General features: G+C 41.0%; 1 protein-coding gene across 11 annotated transcripts in view; it reads left to right on the forward strand.

Moving 5' to 3' along the window:
• LOC121280891 overlaps positions 1-23,449 on the forward strand; it is a 270,129-nt gene that overhangs the window by 64,967 nt on the left and 181,713 nt on the right. For all 11 annotated transcript variants that reach the window (XR_005943756.1, XR_005943750.1, XR_005943755.1 and 8 more), the window contains 3 exons: positions 1,653-1,791; positions 4,029-4,198; positions 5,930-6,643. Coding sequence is in view for 2 of the 11 variants with exons in the window: in XM_041193244.1 (XP_041049178.1) it covers positions 1,653-1,791; positions 4,029-4,198; positions 5,930-6,643 (1,023 nt within the window). In the remaining 9 variants the exon portion in view is untranslated. The remainder of the gene's footprint in view (positions 1-1,652; positions 1,792-4,028; positions 4,199-5,929; positions 6,644-23,449) is intronic.

A 23,449-nucleotide genomic window follows, 5' to 3' on the forward strand; every position in this document is an offset into this window, starting at 1 on the left:
GGGTCATACAAACTTGAAACATTAACTCTGTTTCTCTCTCCACAGATGCTGCTAGACCTGCTGAGTTTTTCCAGCATTTTCTGTTTTTGTTTTAGATTTCCAGCATCCACAGTATTTTGCTTTTATCTTAGCATTGCAGTTCGTATCTTGTTTATGGTTACCACTCCTAACACTTAACCCACTGCTGCTACAGTCACTCCTCTTGTGCTATTTTTGCTGCTATTATTGCTATACAAGTAAAGAAGGAACTTACTTTTATGAAATGCTATTGCAAATTTGGGTCTCCTGTAGATGCCTCTTGAGCTTAGTGGTATTACTTATTCCTGTAGGTGTGTCCTATACCCCTTTCATTCCGGAACAGACTTACACAGCTCAAAATCTACTGTACAGCAGCTTAACTCAGGTGTGTAACAATAGTACCCTATTGTGAGGTGAACTGAATATATAGCTGTTTGCACAAGTCCATCATGGCCCTCTTTTCAAGTTGAAGGCAGATCAAATAAAAAGCCTGGTAACTCAGAAGCCAGATGTGACTAGGTTAAGTGGCTTTATTCACAGTAGGTTTAACAGTCATGATTGGACTTGCTTATTTTAATTGGTACGACTTGCCTTCATGCAGTGCAAAATAAAAGAAGTGGCACTTGGCATAAACAAAATAACCATCAAGTGTTCTCTTACAGTCTATTCTGCCTGGTTGAAGTTTGCCCTTTGTACTTTTTTGTTTAAAAAGCTGACTGATTTCACAGCTGTTTAGACATGGGTGTCAGTGAGTGTTTTCTTTCTAATTATGTTTTTACCTCCCATGTTGTCAACTAGAAGGGAAAGTCTGCCAAACAATTTCAACCAGGTACCCAGGCCTGAAGACTTCCCAACCCAATGGGTGAGAGGTATTTACCAATTACTGAGACAGGCTAACTTTGTTGACTGTGTACAGACTTTGGAGAAAATGACTTCAAAATGTCTATTATATTAATCACCTTTCATTTTGATGTTTTGAAAAAACTTGTGTGAAGAACCTTTCTTTAGAATTTAAAGGCAACTCTTTTTAAATCCTATCTGCAGCTCAAGTGGTATTAATTTTCATTTTGCAATGATATGTGCTTTTCCTCTCCATAGGATATTCCAAAATAGATAAAATGCAGGGTTATACATGTTGTCATACATTTTTATTTATTAATGTGTAAAAGCATGAGTGAGCTTTTGCAGAAACATGACTAATGGGGTAAGGACCTGAGTCCACACAGGTGTTCTTAAAATAGTGGTTGGAAATGGAGGAAGCTGTCTTTGCAGCCAAAGGTTTCTCTTTTTCTTTGTCAAGGGTGTGATTCTTTATTTTGTGAACGTTTTTCTATTTTCATTGAAGTTTGAATCACTAGGCATGATTTGCATCGTAAGAAATGTTGGATAATTTTCCACAAACTAAAGATATGTAAGTTTGATGTAGAATCTCAATAATGTAGGCGATTATCCCTCAACAACACACTCAATAACACAACTACTCATTTGTCTTTATGAATTTATAATAGACACCTTGTAAAGCAGTATTTGGGTTTTGAATGAAATCATTTAGCTAGCTTGTCCCTGATAATTTAAACCTGTATGGTGATATTAATGAGAAACAATTTGTTCTGACCAAGTCATTTTGGTTTCAGTGTGCTGGAAGACGAAAGAAGGTGATTCCAGTGAGGTTTGAGGTTGGAGACCTGGTTTGGGTGAAGTTTAGTAGACGTCCTTGGTGGCCTAGTGCTGTCTGTCTTGATCCTCTGTTGAAGATTCATTCGAAGATGAAAGGTAGGTATTTGAATACAAAATATTTTGAGAAAGAAATGTGAAGCTGGTTGTTGCTTAGCTATATGCTCCATGCACTGTTAATAGACTATGATCAGAAGCAGTAGACTGTGTGCCTCCTGAACTTTTTGAGGACCTACATGTTCTCCTATATTCTTCTCAGCCTGTCCTAGTAGCTTTCTGTTTTAAAAACCTGACTGATTTCACAGCTGCTGCTAGACAGTGCCTTGCGTGCATGTTGTGCCAAATTATTTCCCCCACTTCCTCAATTGCTGGAGGAGTTCCTTAGAGCAGTGTTCTAGCCCCAGCTATCTTCAGCTGCTACATCAATGATAATACTCTCCATAATAAGTGGGGATGTTCGCAGATAATTGCAGTGTACAGTTCCATTTGCAGTTCCTTTGGTGATAAAGCGGCCTGCCCTCCTGTGCTGCAAGATGTGGACATTACCCAGATTTGGGCTGATAAGTGGCAAGTAACATTGTGCTACACAAGTGCCAACAATACCGTCTTCAACAAGAGAGAGGCTATTGCCTTGACATTCTGTCATTGGACATTTCCCCACCATCAACAGCTTGTGGTTCACCACTGCAGGAACTTAACTGGACCAGCCACAGAAATATTGTGGCTGCAAGAGCATCAGAAAAGTTGGTTATTCTGTGGTAAGGACTCGCCTCCTGATTTGTGAAAACCTATCCACTATCTACAATGCGCAAGTACAGATTGTGATTGAATACTCTCCACTTGGATGAGTACATCTCCAGTTACATTTGAGAAGCTAGACAACGTTCAGGCCAAAGCATCTTCTACCTGGCAATTGAAAAATTGCACAAATATGTCCTGTCTATAAAAGCAGGACAATTCCAATCAGGTCAGTTACCACTCCATCAGTCCACTCTCCATAATCAGGAAGGTATCAACAACATTGTTATCAAATGGCACTCACACAGCATTAACCTGCTCATTGATGCTTAGCTTGGGTTCTAGGACCACTGCTCCTGACTTCATTACAGCCTTAGTCCTAACATGAACAAAAGAGCTCAACTCGAGCAGTGAGGTGGGAGTGACTGTCCTTGACATCAAGACTGCATTTGGTTAAGTGTGGCATCAAGGTGCTTAGCAAAATTAAAGTTGATAGGAATTGGGGGGAACTCCTCCCCTGGCTGGAGGCCAGGCATCTGAGGACACCGCTGCAGGAATTCCGCAGAATAGTGCCTGAGGTCCAATCAACTACTGACCAGAAACTTAACTGGACAAGCTATATAAATATTGTGGCTACAAGAGCAGGTCCGACGCTGGGAATTAGCAGCGAACAACTCACCTCCTGTCTCCCCAAAGCCTGTCCACCATCTGCAAGGCATAATTCTTGAGTGTGATGGAATACTCTAAACTTGCCTGGATCAGTGCAGCTTCAGCAACACTCAAGAAGCTGGATACCATCCAGGACAAAGCAGTTGGCTTGATTAGCACTCGATTCACCATGTTGTACATTTACTCCATCCACCACAGGAGTACAATAGCAGCAGTGTGTACCATCTACAAGATGCACTGTAGCGACTCACCAAGGCTCCTTCAGTAACACCCTCTAAACCTTTGACCTGTACCACCTAGAAGGGCAAGGGCAATAGATGCATTGGAACACCACTAGTGCAAGTTCCTTTCCAAGTTGCATGCCACTGTTGCTGGGTCAAAATCCTGGAATCCTCCATAACAATACTGTGGATGTACCTACACCACATGAACTATGGTAATTCAAGAAAGCAGCTCATGAGTTGGGCAACATTTGCTGGCCTTACTGGTGGCACTTACTTCTTGTAAAGAAATATTTTAAATGAAAATTCTGTGAATTAATTTTAAAAAGATATATCTATTTTCCTTAATGGTTATTCCACAATTAAGGATGCCAAATGATCTACCTCCTTGCTCCTGCCACTGCTGAATAAGTGACCTTATGGTGTAGATTAGCTGCATGTGATCCTTTTGATTTACCTAAGCTCTGTCTATCCATCAACTTGTGGTGCGCCAACTGAGATCAGAAACTTGCCATTTGGGGAAACGTACTCATTAGGGAAGTTTTAGTTATTCTTTTTGAAATGTGACATTTTGTTGGATCTGCTTAATGCTACAACATTTAAAATCAAGTACATAGCAACAGAGTGAGACTAACTGGAAGGAACCTTCAATAATGCTGTTTACTTGTATTTCTTTTTGTTGACTGTTTTGATGTCTATTTTTATTAGAGCCTAGCAGGAGGCCCTGCCGACAATATTACGTTCAGTTTTTTGGCATCGTTGTCGAGCATGCCTGGGTTGCGTCTGCAGTGGTTGAGCCATTTGAAGGAAGACATCAGTATGAACTGCTGGTTCAAAGGAATGCCAAAAATGTGGAAACCGATGTGCAAAGAAACAAGGTGCTCTATATACTAAATCAGTTTTTCCATGTTATCTCACTTAAGTCAAACCTTAATAATAAAGATTGAAAGGCTTTAGATAAACTCTGAAACTGAAGAATAATTAATATGCTGTTGATGAACTAATTCTATAGTTAAACTCTTTATTCTCCACAATGGAAAGTTTCAAAAGCTGCAACTAATAGTAATTTACATTTGTATAGCATTTCTAACAGAAAACAAAATTTGACATCAATCCAAGTAGGGAGATTTTAAGGAAGATGACTAATAGCTTGGTCAAAGAAATGGATTTTAAGGAGTGTCTTAAAGGAGGAAAGTGGAGAGGCAGAGTGGTTTAGGGACAGAATTCTTGAGCTTAAGGTCCAGGCAGCTGAAGGCTTCTCAACCAAGAGTGGAGCAATTAAAGTAGAGGCTAGAATTGGAGGAATATGGATAGCTTTGAGGTTTGTAGGGCTAAAGGAGAATGCAGCGATAGGGAGGAGCCAGGTCTTGGATGGATTTGAAAACAAGGATGAGAATTTTAAAATTAAAGTGCTGTTTAACAGGAAGCCAGACCAGATCAACAAGCACAGGTGGTGGGTTAATGGCATTTGATGCAGGTTAGGACACAGTTGGAGAGTTTTGCATGGCTTCAAGACAGGAGTCCATTAGGCTGGTCAAAGTTTGTGGTAACAAAGGCATGGATGAGGGTTTTGGCAGCTGAAGAGTGGAGATGGGCGATCTAACATAAATGGAAAAGGGCATTCTTAGTTATGACAGAGATATGTTGAACGGTTGAAAAGCACTGAGGTTAACAACAGCCTGGTTGAGCCTCGAGCAGTTGCCAAGGAGAAGGGTGGAACTGATGGCAAGAGTTGGAAGTTTGTGTCGAGGACTGAAGAAAATGTCTTCAATCTTCCGAGTATTTAATTGGAGAAAATTTCTGCTCATCCGGGATGTTGGATAAGTGCTCTCACAATTGAGGCAATGAAGGGATCGAAAGAGATTGTGGTGAGGAAGAGCTAGATGTTTCAGTGTGCATGTGGAAACTGATGTATGTTGTCACCAAGGTGTGGTATATAGATGAGATCTTGCAGGGGTCCAAAGGTAGATCCATGGAAGACACCAGTGGTAACTGGAAATGGCTTATTGGTAGTGTTTCTCTGGCTGTAATTGAATAAGAATGGAACCAGGCAAATGCTGTCCCACCCATGGCGGGCATCTGATGAACTGTTGAGATGTAAATAATTAACTGTGATTTTAATTTATTTAAAAATTGAGTTTATTTGTGAAACAAGAAAATAGGTCTTTTAATCTCACTTAATTGATATCTAATATGTTTTGCCAAGGTTCATTCTGAAATTCTCAGATTCCTAGCGGGGTCACTGGTACACTGGTACCTTTACTGTTCTTACCTGGTAACTCCAGATTTGCTGAATTATTAAATGTGCCACGTGCAAGTATAAGTTATAGCTTCAAATTCAGAGTCAGTATCTTTGCACAAGGTACTTTGCGTGTGTGAAATCTATGGTCTAATAATTGATATGGTGAAATCTTAATCTACTGTGCAAAACAGTGGTTATAGATTCCACAGTGATTATTGTGACACTGCTTATACAGTAGTTAATTCAGATGCTGATTGAAGGTATTATAATAAGCATTTCACTCCATTCCATCTATAAATTAGAGTAATTGTTTTCTTTATGATGTAGGCTTTATGGTGACTGAAAGACTCCCTTTTCTTTGATCTAGATTTCTGTTAAAGTGCACACTCAGTGGGACGCTGGTATTGTTCAGGCAGAAGAAGCGCTTTCCATGTCTCTTGAGGACAGAATATCCAAATATTGCCTAATTAGCGAAGAAAGCTTTCTTCAAATGTCTGGGAAAGAAAAGCTTGACATTCAATTTACTTCAAAACCCAAGGAGCTAAACCCTTCAGCTAACTCCAACAATCACTCCAGTGAGTTTGAAGACTGTCACGCCATGTCTGCAAACAGGGAAAACAAGATGAGTACCAACTCCTCAACTAGTTGTTCTTCTGACTGTGAAACAAGAAGAAGAGTGAGAAATAAGCTCTTAAAGCCCAGAGTTCCTATCAAAGAATCTGCACACTGCGCATACAACACAAACAGTACAGTGAATAATGTGCAGGTGAATTCTCCAACCCTTATAAATGGTTTTGTAGAGACATCGAATGAAATCATCACTGGAATAGACAGTTCAACCCCGAAATCTAACTGTATAGTTGAAAGTTCTTCAGTGTATAATAATGTCATAAGTACGTCAGAGATTGTTTCAGCTGCAACTGCTGTACTAAATTGGTCAGATGAAGGAATTTCTAAAGAACCATTTAATGTAGGAAATGGTCCAACTTCAGTTGAATACAAGACAAAAGCTAGTTCTGAACATTATGGTGTCTGTAATGGGACTGGAACTCAGTTTGAAGTCAACTGCCAGAACACACAGGTTTGTGCAACATTTAAACATTAGTACAGTACTAGTTAAGTAATTTTAACACATTTATCTCTTTGAGCATTTCTGCAAACCAGTCCCCTCATTTTCTGGGTGTGCTATACAGGCCTTGAAAATTCCAACTTTAATAACTTGTCCTAGTAATACTAGACCACAAAGCCTTTCAGGCATATTCTACCATTCACAAAATCATGACCTGGTTTGTATTATCTCCATCCACCTGCCTTGGCTTCATAATCCTTAGTACCCTTGGCTAGTAAAGATCTATCAACCTTGGGTTTAAATGCTTTTAATTGAGCTAGCATCTACTGCTTTTTGTGGCAGAGTATTCCACGTTTCTAAAACCCTTTGCATCAAATGTTTCCTAACTCCTGTCTTCAAAGTCCTGTCTCTGATGTTAGGGTTATGTTCCCTTCTAGGCACCCCTACAAGTGCAATAAGTTTTTCCCTGTCTACTCGATGAATTGCTTTCAAAATCCAAAAACCTCAATCAAATTCCCACTTAACCACTTATATTTCAGGGAATACCAACTGGGTTTATGTAATCTCTTCTCATAATTTAATACTTGGAGCCTTGGTAAGATTCTGAAGAATCTGTGCTGCATTCCTTCCTTTGAGATGAGGTGCCCAGAGAGTACTTCAGATTTGGTGAAACCAGGCCTTTGTGCTCCTGTAGCAAAAAACTCTTGAGCAAAAATAATTTTTTGATCTAGAGTGGATGACCTCATCCTTGACTCCAATGAAATCAGTCTACCACAGTTTTCACCCCTCTATCAGTGTCATAGAATAATTTACAGTGTAGAAGACGACCATTTGGCTCATGTCACTTTGTCACCTTATGCTCCTATCTGCGCTACTGACTATGCCACAACCTTTGTGTCATTGGTAAACTTGGATATATGACTTGGTGTTGTGTTTTCTAAGTCATTAACATATACAGTGATAGTTGAGGCTCCAACATAGATCCTTTCAAGTCATTTTCTTCCAGTTTGAGTACAAAGTTTGTTCAGTCTGCTATTCTCAGCTAAAGCAATAATAAGGGTACTACAATTGTGCTCCAACACCCTGGATTAAAGAAAGCAAATTGTCCCTGGTTGTTGTTCCTTATCAACAAATAGCTATGTCTGTCAGAAATATGGACATGGGTGAGGATAAGGTTAACTGTAAGGCTGTTTTAGTTGAACAGCCTCACACTCACTCATTGTGTAGACTTGCACATGAACTATTCTAGGGCAGCTTTAACACTTGCATTTGCCCAATAATGTAGAAAATTGACCTGGCATGTCTTGTCCACAAAAAGCAGGACAGTATAACCCAGCTACTTACAATCTATTCAGCTACTCTCAATCATCAGCAATGTGAGGGAAGGAGTTGTGATTAGGTCTGTCAAGCTGCACTGACTCACTCGACAATCTGTGTGGTTTGGGTTCTGCTAGGACTACTTGGCTCCGGACTTCATTTCAGCCTTGGTCCAAATATAGACAAAAGAGCTGAATTCCAGAGTTAAGGTGAGTGACTGCCTTTGACATCAAGGCAGCATTGACTGAACATGGAATCAAGGAGCTCTAATGGAAGTGAAGTCATTAAATAGGGGAAAACATTCCATTCGCTGGAATCCTACCTGGCACAAAGGAAGATGGCTGTGGTTGTTGGAGGCCAATAATTTCAGCCTCAGGATATCGCTGCATGAGTTCCTCATGCAGCATTCTAGTCCCAAGTACTTTCCCTTCAACATACAGTCAGAAATGTCACTGCCTGCTATGCCTTAGTACTGTCCCATTGAGGTCTACTTTTGCCTGATCAATACCTAACTCTTCATTTCACACCAAGAAAGAGCCTGACCACTTTCACAAGAACATAAGAAATGGGAACAGGAGTAGGCCATATAGCTGCATTACTTTCAATAAGATCATGGCTGATCATCAACCTCAATTGCACTTCCCTGCTCAATCACCATATCTCTTTAATTCCCCTAGAAATCAAAAATCTGTCTTGGAACTGAATATACTCAGTGAGCATACATGGCCCCCTAGGGTGGGGAACTCCAAAGATTCACAATGAATGATAACATTCCTCCTCATCTCAGTTCTATATGATTGACCCCCATATCCTGAGACTATGCCCCCTTGTTCTAGACTCTCCAGCTAAGTGAAATGGCCTCTCAGCAATTTCCCTGTCCAGCTCCCTTGGAATCCTGTATGTTTCATTGAAACAATTTCTCATCTTTCTGAATTCCAGAAAGTATAGGCTCACTCTAATCAATGTCTTATCATAGAACAGCCCTGCATCCCAGGAATCAATCTAGTGAACAGTACTCCAGATCTGTTCTCACTAAAGCCCTGTACAATTGTAGCAAGGCTTCCTTTACTCTTGTACGCTAACCCCATTGCATTTGTTTTCCTAATTGCTTGTAGAGTAACTACATGCTCACTTCTTGTACGAGGACACCCAACTCACTCTAAACATCAACATTTGAAAGTTTCTCACTTGTTAAAAAAAAGTTTTTTTATTCTTCGTACTAGGTGAATAACCTCACATTTCTCCACATTACGCTCCATCTGCCATGTTCTTACCCACTGACCTAATGTATTTCCCTTTGCAGCCTCTTTGTGTCTTCCTCACAGCTTACTATCGCACCTAACTTTGGAACATAAGAAAACTTGCACGCATTATTCTGGGTTTCTTCATCTAAGTCATTTATATCGATTGTAATAAATTGGCCCAACTCCATACACTTTTATCTTATGCTTTTTGGAAGTCCATTGGTTGATCTTTAGCTACCCAGCTGGTTACATACTCAAAAGATCTAATACGTTTGTCAATACTTCATAAACCTTCTTTGACTGCCTAATCATATGATTTTCTAAGGGCCTTGTAACCTTGTTAATAGTAGTTCATTTTGTGGGGGGGGGGCAGTAACTTTGCTGGGCTAGTAATCCAGAGTCCTGGACTCATGCTCTAGAGGCACGAGTTTAAATTCAATTAAGTGGTAAACCTGGAATATTTTTAAAAAGCTAGTATTTAATGCTGATTATGAAACTACCAGACTGTTGTAAAAATCTTTCTGGTTCACTGCTGCCCACAGCAATGTGGTCGATTCTTAACTGCTCTCTCAGATGGGCTAGCAAGCCACCCAGTTGCATCAAAGCACTACAGAAAAGTTTAAAAAAGAATAGAACCAGACGGACCACACAGCATTGACCTCGCCACCAGAAAAGACAAAGGCACACTTTGCCAACTTGACTGCAAAATTCTTTTCTCTTTCATCTGGAGACTTGTGCCAAAATTTGGAGAGCTCTTTCATAGATTAGTCAAGTAGCATCCTCACATGTGAGTCATACTTGTATAATCATATCTTACTGCCAATATCCTAGACTCCTCCATCACAATGTCTTGACCCAGCAGTAGGGAAGATCCGCCGGAGATGGCAGCCCAGTATCATACAATTGGGAAGGATTGGCCCAGGGAGTCCTCAACATTGACTATGGACTCCATGAAGTTTCACAATATCAGAGTAAACACTGTCAAGGATACCTCCTATTGATTACTACCTACTGCCCTCCCACATCTGATTAATTAGTGCTCTTCCTTATTAAAAATCACTTGGAAGCAGCACTGAGGGAAGCAAGCGAACAGAATGTGCTCTGAGTAGAGGACTTCAGTGTTGGAAAATTACAACCAAAACATTCACTATTTCTGCAGCTATTTCTTTTAGAAACCTAGGATGTAGGCTTTCAGGTCCAGGGTATTTGTTTTAATCCCATTACTTTCTTAGTACTTCTCTCCTCGTCCTCACTCTCATTAGCTCCTTAGGCCCCACTTGTGTTTACTGTGAAGGCATACAAAATATTTGTTCAACACTTTTGCCATTTCTATATTCCCCATTACAATTTCTTCTTTCTCAGCCTCAAAAGGCCCAATTTTTCATTTTGCTACAGTTTTCATTTTTATTTACTTGTAGAAGGTCCTCCCTTGACATCTAGTGGCAATATCATTACTGAATACCATGCCATCAATATCCATGGTACTAATGAGCGTCTGGATTCTGCAATTCATTTGGTGTTGCTTAATGCTGCCTATGCAAATATCGAAAGGCATTGATGTATCAAAACCTTTTAATTTGTTCAGTTTTAATCACCTACTTTTGCTTTTTCTGAAGCTTTTATTCCTGGGTTAGTATCAGCTTTAATCCTGTTGTACAGAGATACCCTGGCTTTAAAATCTGCACCCCCCCCCCCCTCACTTTGTTTCATTGAAGGATATGCAAGGCATCCTGAGGTACTGTGTCAGTGGATTATTTTCTACCATAGAAAGATTCCAATATGGTCGTCATCATGCTTTCTCCATTTGACCCCACCACTGGAATATTACAGGCCTCTTTCAGTATTGTGACCAGGTGCAGAGCAAGTACTCTGCAGTGATTAAACTTAGCATGTTGGCTATACATTCTGAATCAGCTTGTTTATTCTTTTGGCAAATGTGGCTATCCATAAATAGATCTTGGGGAATTTTTGCTGGAGGAAATTGAACAACAGAGCTGTAGCTCTTGATATCCTAAAAAGAAACTTTCCGGAATTAGAAATTTCTGACTTTCGCCCTAATTTCCATTATAGAAAAGATATCGCAAAACAGATTTTCAGAATTTGCCCATGGACAATAGGGATCTGATAGAGATCTGCAGGTCATTAGATTCCTGTTTGCCTGGTGCTGGTCATACCACATAGTATATTTTCTTGAGAGCTGTGGATTCTATATTTGTTCCAGGTTTTAATTTGCTGACATATTCTTTACATTGTTGCATGCTAATCATTTTCTGCAGTGGTTAAATAATTTTCTTGGACAAGTTACAACAGGACTCTTTAAAAGGGTGCCCTTTCAGTATTTGCAAGGAGTCCTGTGTGCATGCTTGAGAACCACTTTAGAAGGTGAGGAATGGATGAGCCAGTTATTATTGTAATTAAATTTTAAAAAGGGCGGGGGGGCGGTGGAACTTGCTTTTGGACCCTTAAACGTACAAGTTGAGGATGAGAAAAGCATTTGGTCTATTAAACTCAGACTCTGATATTTCACCCCGCACAACCGAGCATGCAGTAACCGGGTACCTAGCCGGGTAGACTATTCCCAATGTCATACTTAGTAAATGATTTATTTTCTGAGATGGTTAATTAGTAAATTTAATTTTAAATTTTCACCAAGTTAAATTTTTGGCATTTTATTCTATCAGGTTTGACTGATCCTCATTTACTTTTATCTGTCATTTTAATACTTTTATAGATCCTTCTAGTTAATCTGTGGAATTTTTGCTTCCCTAAACTTTCCTTGTAACACATATCTTTCATATGTGGGAATCATCTTTGTTTTTTGCATTCAACTATGTATCCCTTTTGTACACCAGAACTGCACAAAGTGTTCCAATTGAAGTCTGACCAATGCATTATAAAACCTTTGCATAATCTCTCTGGATTTGTATGCTATTATTCCGATTAGAGATTCCAACATTTTATTGACTTTTTAAAATTCTCATTCCAGTCTTGACATTGAAGATTCCTTTCACAGTCTCTCTGCTAATCATGCTCCTTTCATTGAATACTTGTGTCTTCATTTTGTTCTTCCAAAATGCAACAGTTTCCTTACTTCCATATTAAATTTAGTTTGTCATTGAACTATTCAATAGCGTAAATTCCACTATAAACAATAACTATATTCTGTCTTTCCTAAATTTGGTACTTTTGGTGTCTACAAATTGAACACTAAGGACGGAATCTTCCGGTCAGTGGGTGGGGACGGGGCCCACTCGCCAACGCGTAAAATGACGCGGGATGATGTCGGGTGGAACTCCGGAGTCACCCTGCATCATTTCCATTTTCAGGTCGGCAGGGGCACAGCCAAGTCAGCTGCGCGCCTGCCGCCCTGTCAATGGCCTATTGAAGCCATTGAGAAACTAATTAAAATCGTTAATGGACCTGCTTAAGGTTGGTGGGCAGGCTGGGAGCCCTGGCAGGCTTCAGAAAAAACATGAAACCTCATCCACGGGCAAAGCGGTCACTCAGTCTGCGTTTGGTCTCTCCAATGTAGAGGAGACTGGGTGACCGCTTTGTGGAACACCTTTGGTCTGTCCGCAAACATGACCCAGACCTCCCTGTTGCTTGCCATTTCAACACACCACCCTGCTCTCATGCCCACATGTCTGTCCTTAGCCTGCTGCAATGTTCCAGTGAAGCTCAACGCAAACTGGAGGAACAGCACCTCATCTTCCGACTAGGCACTTTGCAGCCTTCCAGATTTAACATTGAGTTCAACAATTTCAGATCATGAACTCTCTCCTCCATCTCCACCCCCTTTCCAATCCCCCTTTTTCCAATAATTTATATTTTTTAAATATATTTTTCTTTTCCCACCTATTTCCATTATTTTTAAATGTATTTCCATCCATTGTTTCATCTCCATCCTTTAACCTATTTTGATCCCTTCCCCCCACCCCACCCCCACTAGGGCTATCTGTTACTTGCTCGTCCTGCTTTCTACCCTTAATGTCACCATTAGCACATTTCTTTGCTAATATCAATACTGTTAACACCCCTTTGTCCTTTTGTCTATGACATCTTTGGCAATCTCTCCTTTGTCTCCACCTATCACTGGCCCTCTACCCAGCTGTACCTGTCCCACCCCCCTCAACCAGCTTATACTTCAGTTAATTTCTTATTCCCTCAATTCTGATGAAGAGTCATATGGACTCGAAATGTTAACTGTATTCCTCTCCATAGATGCTGTCAGACCTGCTGAGTTTTTCCAGGTATTTTTGTTTTTGTTTCAGATTTCCAGCATCGCAGTATTTTGCTTTTATCTTAGTGTTTCTTTAAAGGGATATTTGTATTGACCTCTTCAAAAGAGTCTGAGCAATATATTTATCTCTATTTATTGTCTGTAGTAGTGAGCCTGTAGCATTGGGCACATTGAGCAGGAATACCACAGGGGATCATAAGAAATAGGAGCAGGAGTAGGCTATAAGACCATAAGACATAGGAGCAGAAATTAGGCCATTCGGCCCATCGAGTCTGCTCCGCCATTCAATCATGGCTGATAAGTTTCTCAACACTATTCTCCTGCCTTCACCCCGTAACCTTTGATCCCCTTACCAATCAAGAATCTATCTATCTTGGTCTTAAATACACTCAATGACCTGACCTCCACAGCCTTCTGTGGCAATGAATTCCATAGATTCACCACTCTCTGGCTAAAGAAGTTTCTCCTCATCTCTGTTCTAAAAGGTCTTCCCTTTACTCTGAGTCTGTGCCCTCGGGTCCTAAGCTCTCCTAATAATAGTCTCTCCTACTAATGGAAACATCTTCCCCATGTCCACTCTATCCAGGCCTTTCAGTATTCAAGCCTGCTCTGCCGTTCAGTAAGATAATGGCTGATCCGATTGTGCTCTTAATTCTACTTGCCTGACTGCCTTCCCCTGCTCTTCGCCATACACCTCCACCCCCCATCCTCCCTCACTCCCTTGTAGATCAAAAATCTGTCCGGCTCAGCCTTGAATATACTCAATAATCCAGCCTCCGCTGTTGTCTGTGGAAAAGAATTCCAAAGACAAAATTACCCTCTGAGAGAAGATATATATGTCAGATCCTAGCATTAGCCTATGCTGACAAATGGACACCACAGGCCAGCATCACCGTGGCAGAAGAGTATAAATTTAGCATGTTGTCAGTTACCATAATGGTTCCCTGTATCTTCTTTGCCTTTCCTTGTCACCACCCCACTCCCTCCCACCCCTCAGGCATTTTAACCCTTTTGCCTAGCCTTTGCTCCCTCCATCTCCCACCAAGACCCGTCCAACTGCTCCATTACTTCACTGCTTCTGACGGTTGCCATTTCCCACACCTCAGTCGTTGATATTGCTACTATAAGCAACATTGTAGTGCTCTAATGTACTTTTTTTGAGAGGTACTTTCCAGCCATTCAGAAAAAAATTGGTGTATTTACGTTGTATGTAGATGTTGCTTTGTGCAGCATTCATGGATTCTTTGGCATAGATATTAGACAAAATGGTTGTTTTCCGGTGTCCTGTACATAACTGATTTAGGAGAAATGAGAGGGACCGTATCACATCCTGATTGTAAATGAATAAACTAGTTTGTGCACTTTTGACACATTAGTTATGGCCATTTTATTTTATTTTAATGTCTGTCAAAGCACCAAATGGAAAGATTGATGTATATAGGCATTGTTTTGGAGGTAAGGCAACTCTTCAGTTCTGCACTGAATGGCATGTTCTCTACTCATGCTGCTTTTTCTCACTATATAGCTGTTGCTTGTGCTGCTTTCTCTCCTGATATGAGTTCATCTCTTGCTGCTCTTAAGCCTGTGGATGTCCTGATCAGGGTTCAAAATAAACAGTGGGGGAAGGGGGTGGGCAGTGGGCGAATTCTCCCTTGAAAGCCCCAAAAAAGCTGAGGAAAATTCAGTCACGGGTGTGAGAAATAAGCGAACATGAGGCTACTTAAGTTCAGGAGCTATTGTGTGGGGGGAAAATGTAGTTGATGCTACTGTAATGAACATGGTTAATTTGATAATTTAATACTGAATAGTTTTATTTCATAAAGATTTGCATTTATGCCTTGACACAAGCGTGTCTCAAAAGTGTTTCAAGTACTGTGAATTATTTGAGATACAGTGACTATGTTAGAGATAAACGTGCAACCATTTTGCATATACGGTGAACCCAAACAGTACTGAACAACTTGCATTTTTACAGTGCTTTTTATGTTCTTAGGGCACCCCAAATAATGTACTTTGGAAGTGTAGCCACTGTTATAATGAAGGAAATCTAATTTTTTTAATTATTTTTTGGGATGTGGGTATTACTGGCAAGGCCAGCATTTGGTGCCCTACCTATTTGCCCTTGAACTGAGTGGCTTGCTGGGACATTTCAGTTAAGACTCAGCCATCTTGCTGTGGGCCTGGTCACTTGTAGGGCAGACTGAGTAAGGATGGCAGATTGCCTTCCCTGAAGGGCATTAGTGAACCAGATGAGTTTTTACAACAATTTATGATAGCTTTGTGGTCAAGACTGACTTTATAATTCTAGATTTATTAATTGAATTTAAATTCCACTAGCTGGCATCGTGGGATTTGAAGCCATGTCCTCAGAGCATTATCCTGGGTCTCTGGTCTATTGACATTACCATTACATCACCATCTCCCTGTTGAAATTATGTAAACGGTCAATTAATTTAGGCGTATCCAGGACTAGGGATTTTTTAATCTAAAAATTACAACTATATCTTTCAGGAGTGAAATTAGGAAACACTTGTGCACAAAGGGTGGTAGAAATTTGGAACTCTCTTCAACAAACAGCCATTGATGCTAGATCAATAGCAATGCTATATCAATTGTTAAATTTAAATCTGAGTTGCAGTAAAATGGGTAGTAACTGCCTGGTCATGATCTTCCAGCTTTTTGCATATGCAATAAAATCGCATTAGCTGTGACCTAGCAAGTTTCTGGAAGATGTGTTTAGGGTGATAACTTTTTGTACGTACAATTATTTTGAAAAAATACTTTGTTGCTAGCTTATGCCTATTGTCAGCTTAAATACTGTTCTGCCTAAGAAATTAATGCTTTCCTTGTGTATTGTGACTTTAAGTTTAATGGAGGGATGATGATTATTGACGAACATACAAATTAGGAGCAGGGGTAGGCTATTCGGCCCCTCGAGCCTTCTCCGCTATTCAGTGAGATCATGGCTGATCTGGTTGTAACCTCAACTCCACATTCCCGCCTACCTCCAATAACCTTGCTTATCTAGAGTCTATCTAGCTCTGCCTTAAAAATGTACAAAGACTCTGCTTCCACTGCCTTGTGAGGAAGAGAGTTCCAAAGACTCATGACCCTCAGAGAGAAAGATTCTCCTCATCTCTGTCTTAAATGAGCGACCCCTTATTTTTAAACAGTGACCCTTAGTTCTTGATTCTCCCACTAGAGGAAACTTGCCCTCCACATCCACCCTGTCAAGATCCCTCAGGATATTATGAATCAATCAGGTCGCCTCTTACTCTTTTAAACTCAAGTGGATACAAGCCTAACCTGTCCAACCTTTCTTCATGAGACAACCCACCCCTTCTTGGTATTAGTATAGTAAATCTTTTCTGAACTGCTTCTAACACATTAAACCCTTCCTTAAATAAGGAGACCAATACTGTACACAGTACTCCAGATGTTGTCTCACCAGTTCCCAGGTGAGGTACCTGACAAACTAATGGCACTAAAGGCAGATGAGATGCCAGGACCTGATGGTCTGCATCCAAGGGTTTTAAAGGAAGTGGCTGCAGAGATAGTGGAGGCATTGGTCGACATATTCCAGAACTCACTGGATTCCGGGAGGGTCCCAGTAGGTTGGAAAACTGCTAATGCGACACCCATATTCAAAGCAGGAAACTATTGACCAGTCAGCCTAACATCTGTCATTGGGAAAATGCTAGCATCCATTATTAAGGAAGAAATAGCGGGACATTTAGATAAGCTTAACACAATCAAATGGAGTCAGCTTGGCTTTATGAAAGGGAAATCATGTTTGACAAATTAGCTAGAGTTCTTTGAGGATACAAGAAGCAGAGTTGATAAAGGGGAACCGGTAGATGTAGGGTATTTGGATTTCCAGAAGGCATTCGATAAAGTGCCACACAAAAGGTTATTGCACATGTTAGGAGCTCACGGTATTGGGGGTAATGTATTAGCATGGACTGAAAACTAGTTAACACACAGAAGACAGAGTCGTAATTAATGGATCTTTTTCAGATTGGAAAGACGTAACTAGTGAAATGCCACAAGGATCAGTCCTCGGCGTCAATTACTTACTATCTATATTAATGACTTGGAGGAGGGGACAGAGTGTAATGTATCCAAATTTGCTGATGATACAGAAACAGTTGGGAGGGCATGTTGAAATGAGGGCATAAGGAATTTGCAAGGGGATATAGATAGGTTGAGTGAGCGGCCTCAAACTTGGCAGATAGAGTTTAATGTAGGAAAGTGTGAGATCATGCACTTTGGTAGGAAGAATCAAAAGGCAGACTATTATTTAAATGGAGAGAGACTTCAACAAAGTACAGCACAGAGGGATCTGGGTGTTCTTGTGCATGAAACACAAAAAGTCAGCATGCAGGTGCAGCAAGTAATTAAGAAGGCAATTGGAATTTGGCTTGTATTGCGAGGGAGTTGGGAGTTTAAAAATAGGGAAGTCTTGTTACAACTGTATAGGGCGTTGGTGAGGCTGCACCTGGAGTACTGTGTACAGTTTTGTTCCCCATATTTAAGAAAGGATATATTGGCATTGGAGGCGATTCAAAAAGAGATTCACTAGGCTGATTCCTGGGATGAAGAGATTGACCTATCAAGAATGGCTAAACAGGTTAGGCCTTTATTCATTATAGTTTTGAAGAATGAGGGGTGATCTTATTGAAATGTACAAGATTCTGAGAGGGCTTGACAGGGTAGATGTTGAGAAGATGTTTCCACTAGTGGGGGAGTCTCGAACTAGGGGACATAGTTACAGAATAAGTGGACACCCATTTAAGACTGAGGTGCGAAGGACTTTCTTCTCTGAGGGCAGTGAATGTCTGTCTGGAATTCTCTACCCCAGAGAGTTGTAGAGGCTAGATCACAAAGTATTTAAAGAGGAGATAGATAGATTTTTGAAACATCAGGGAGTTAAGGGCTTTGAGGAGCTGGCATGAAAGAGGAATTGAAGCCTGGGGCAGATCAGCCATAATCTTATTGAATGGCAGGGCAGGCTTGAGGGGCCGAATGGCCCACTCCTATCTTTTATGTTCTGTACAACTGAAAAATAATCCCCCTATTTTTGTAATCAATTCTCCTCACAATAAACAAGAACATTCTATTCGCTTTCCTAATTAATTTTTGTACCTGCATACTAGCCTTTTGTGATCCATGCACTAGCAACCATACCATTGGTCCCTTCATCAAAATCATTTACATAAATTGTAAAATGTTGAGGCCCCAGCACTGATCCCTGTGGGACACCACTCGTTACATCCTACTAATCAGAAAAAGACCTATTTATGCCAGCTGTTTTCTCTTAGCTTGTCAATCTTCTATCCATGCCAATATGTTACCCCCTACACCATGAGCTTTTATTTTCTGCAGTAACCTTTGATGTGATGCCTTATCAAATGCTTTCTGGAAATCTAATGTACATCCACTGGTTCCCCTTTATCCACAGCACATGTTATATCTCCAAAGAACTCCAATAAATTGGCTAAACATGATTTCCCTTTCACAAAACCATGTTGACTCTGCCTGATTACTTTGAATTTTTCAAAGTGCCCTGCTATAACATTTTAATAATAGCTTCCAACATTTTCCCTACGACAGATGTCAAGCTAACTAGCCTGTAGTTTCCTGCTTTCTGTCCTTTGTCCTTTAGTCCTTTTGGAATAAAGGAGTTACATTTGCTATTTTCCAATCTAATGAACCTTCCCCAAATCTAGAAAATTTTAGAAAATTAAAACCAACACATCAACTACCTCACTAGCCACTTCTTTTAAGACGCTAGGAGAAAGTCAGCAGGACCTGGGGATTTGTCAGCCAGCAGCCTAATAATTTGCTAAATAGCACTTCCCTGGTGGCTGTAATCTTCCCGAGTTCCTCCCTTCCGATTCCTGATTTACAGCTATTTCTGGGATGTTACTTGTATCGTCTATAGCGAAGACTGATGCAAAATACCTGTTCAGTTCATCTACCATCTCCTTACTTTCCATTATTAATTCCCAGACTCACTTTCTATAGGACCAACACTCACTTTGTTAATTCTCTTTTTCTTATTTGAATATCTATATTGGAAGCTAGCTTTTTGTGCTCCATTTTTTCCCTCCTCATTCTTTTTGTCATTCTTTGCTGTTCTTTATTTTCTGTTCAATCTTCTGACCTGCCACCCGTTTTTTGCACAATTATATGCTTTTTCTTTAAGCTTGATCCTGTCTTTAACTTTTTAGTTAACCGTGGATGGTGGGTTTCCCCTTGGAATTTTTCTTTCTCATTGGATTGTATCTATTCTGTGTATTCTGAAACATCCCTTTAAATGTCCGCTACTGCATTTCCATTGACCTATCCCTTCACCTCATTTGCCAGATCATTTTAGCTAGCCTCTGCTTTCATGCCCTCATATTGCCCTTATTTAGAGTTAAAATACTAGTCTTGGACCTACTTGTTTCTCCCTCAAACCAAATGTAAAGTTCAACCATATTATGGTTGGTGCTACCTAGGGGCACCTTCACTATGAGGTTATGACTTAATCCAACTCTATGCACCATACCAGGTCTAGTATAGCCAGCTCTCTGGTTGGCTCCAGAACGTGCTGGTCTAAGAAACTCTCCTGAAAACATTGTATGAACTCTTAACTCACACTACTTTTCCCCATCTGATTTTTCCAGTCTATATGTAGATTAAAATCCCCCATGATTATCGCTGTACCTTTTTGACAAGCTCCCATTATCTCTTCCTTTACACTCTGCCCTACCATGTAGTTACAATTCGGGGGCCTGTACACCACTCCCACAGTGACTTCTTGCCTTAATCATTTCTCATTTCAACCACATCCGCTTCTACATCCTGTATTCCTGAACTTGGGTAATCCCTGTCTAATTTGTTAATACCATCATTAATTAACAGAGCCATCCCTCTACCTTTTCCTTACTTCCTGTCCTTCCTAAGTGTCATGTACCCTTCAATATTCAGGTCCCAATCCTTGTCACCCTGTAATTATGTCTCTAATAGTTATTAGATCGTACTTATTTATTTCTGTTTGCGTTCTCAGTTCATGTGTTGTTTCGAATGCTACATGCATTCAGATACAGAGCTTTTAGTTTTGTCTTTTTATTATCTTTGTAACCTCTAGCCTTATTTGCAGATTTAGTCTTTGATTTGTACTTTCTGCCCCTCCCTATCAGTTTGTTTATCATTTGCCGTTTTGGTACCTTTCTGTCTTGGCTTGTCTCTACTTTTCTGTTTACTGCATCTTCCCAAATTTGATCCCTTGCCACAACTATTTAGTTTAAAACCCCCTCTACTTCCCTAGTTATGTGGCTCACTAAAACACCAGCCCCAGCATAATTCAGGTGTAGATCAACCCAGTGGTACAGCCCCACTTTCCCCAGTACTGGTGCCAGTTCCCCACGTACCGGAACCCACTCCTCCCACGTCAGTCTTTGAGCTACACATTTGTTTCTCTAATCCCTTTTGCCCTATTCCAATTTACATGTAGCTCAATTATTACCTTTGTGGTTCTGCTTCTTAATTTGATGCATAGCCCCTCATACTGACTATGCAGAACCTCCTTCCTCATCCTGCCTATGTCATTGGTACCTACATGGACCACGACAACTGGATCCTCTCCCTCCCACTAAGTTCTTCTCCAGCCCTGAGCAAAAGGATATTGACTAATTCTTCTAATTCTGCTTCTATGTGACGCCAAAAACACCATGTCAATGCAGTTACAGAAGATAATCATACTACATGACTGCATCACCTGGAGTTAGTGAGAATAGGAAAAAGGAATCCCTGAAAACCAAAAAGTAGCCCTCGAAACTCTCAAGAAGAGCTCTTGGGGGAAGGATGGACAAACAAATTATTTTGACCCCACTTCCTGATATTGCTCCTTCATTACTTTGCCTTGGCCCTCAAGTTATTACTTTTTCATTCATGGGATGTGGACTTTGCTGGCTGGGCCAGCATTTATTGCCCTTCTCTAATTGCCCTTGAGAAGGTGGTGGTGAGCTGCTGCCTTGAACGGCTGCAGTCCATATGGTGTAGGTAAACCCACAGTGCTGTTAGGGAGGGAGTTCCAGGATTTTGACCTAGCGACAATGAAGGAACGGCGATATCTTTCTAAGGATGGTGAGTGACTTGGAGGGGAACTTCCAGATGGTGGTGGTGGCCTCATCTGTCTGCTGCCCTTGCCCTTCTAGATGGTTACGGTTGAGTTTGGAGCCTTGGTGAATTCCTGCAGTGCATCTTGTGGGTGGTACACACTGCTGCTACTGTGTGTTGGTGGTGGAGGGAATGAGTGTTTGTGGATATGGTGCCAATCAAGTCAGCTGCTTTGTCCTGGATGGTGTCAAGTTTCTCGAGTGTTATTGGAGCTGCACTCATCCAAGCAAGGGTGGGGGGAAGTATTCCATCACACTCCTGACTTGTGCCTTGTAGATGGTGGACAGGCTTTGGGGAGTCAGGTGAGTTACTTGTCGCAAGATTCCTAGCCTCTGACCTGCTCTTGTAGCTACAGTGTTCATAAGGCTAGTCCAGTTCAGTTTCTGGTCAATGGTAACCCACAGGATGTTGATAGTGGGGGATTCGATGATGGTGATGCCATTGAAAAGCAAGGGGCGATGGTTAGATTCTCTCTTGTTGGTGATGATCATTGCCTGGCATTTGTATGACATGAATGTTACTTGCCACTTATCAGCCCAAGCCTGGATATTGTCCACATCTTGCAGCATTTGGGCATGGACTGCTTCAGTATCTGAGGAGTCGTGAATGGTGCTGAACATTGTGCAATCATCAACGAACATCCCTACTTCTGACCTTGTGATGGAAGGAAGGTCGTTAATGAAGTTGAAAATGGTTGGACCAAGGACACTACCCTGAGGAACTCCTGCAGTGATGTCCTGAAGCTGAGATGACTGATCTCCAAACACCACAACCATCTTCCTTTGTGCTAGGTATGACTCCACCCAGCGGAGAGTTTTCCCCCTGATTCCAATTGATTCCAGTTTTGCTAGGGTTCCTGGATGCCACACTCGATCAAATGCAGCCTTGATGTCAAGGGCAGGTGTTCTCACCTCGCCTCAGGAGTTCAGCTCTTTTGTCCATGTTTGAACCAAGGCTGTAATGTGGTCAGGAGCTGAATGGCCCTGGCGGAACCCAAACTGGGTGCCATTGAGCAGGTTATTGATAAGCAAGTGCTGCTTGATAGCACTGTTACTTACTGATGATCGAGAGTAGGCTGTTGGGACAGTAATTGGCTGGGTTGAATTTGTCCTGCTTTTTGTGTACAGGATATGCCTGGGCAATTTCCACATAACTGGGTAGATGCCAGTCTTGTAGCTGTACTGGAACAGCTTGGCTAGAGGCATGGCAAGTTCTGGAACACAAGTCTTCAGTACTGTTGCCGGAATATTGTCAGGGCCCATAGCCTTTGTATCCAGTGCCTTCAGCCGTTTTGTGATATCATGTGGAGTGAATCAAATTGGCTGGACACTGTTATCCGTGATGCTGGGGACCTCCAGAAGAGGTCGAGATGGATCATCCACTTGGCACTTCTGGCTGAAGATTATAGCAAATGTTTCAGCCTTGTCTTTTGCACTGATGTTCAACTTAGTCACTTCACTTGTTTTTAAAAAATACAAAATGTTTGCTTTAATGAGTAACTGAAATTTAAACACTAAGGTAAATATGATTTTACTGAAACATTTTGAAAGAATTGTGAATGAATTACATAGAGCCTAAGACCACCACTTTTGGTCCTGAAAAGTGTCCAGTCCACCTCGGATGACCCTGGAAGGGTAAGGTATCTTAAAAATTTGACCAGCAGGTGAAGCTAGCCGTTTCACACTGCAACTATGCAGTAGCATCACAAGTAGCATTTGCCACTAACAGGATATTGCCGTCAAGCCAAAAAGATGTTTCGCCTGTTGCACCAATGAGCTATGTGATATATAAATTTCAGTGCTGGTGTGATGCTAGGTACATAGGCTGTACATCCCAAAGACTGACGGATCG

The sequence above is a fragment of the Carcharodon carcharias genome, chromosome 8, assembly GCF_017639515.1.
Source record: "Carcharodon carcharias isolate sCarCar2 chromosome 8, sCarCar2.pri, whole genome shotgun sequence".
NCBI classification, from domain to species: Eukaryota; Metazoa; Chordata; class Chondrichthyes; order Lamniformes; family Lamnidae; genus Carcharodon; species Carcharodon carcharias.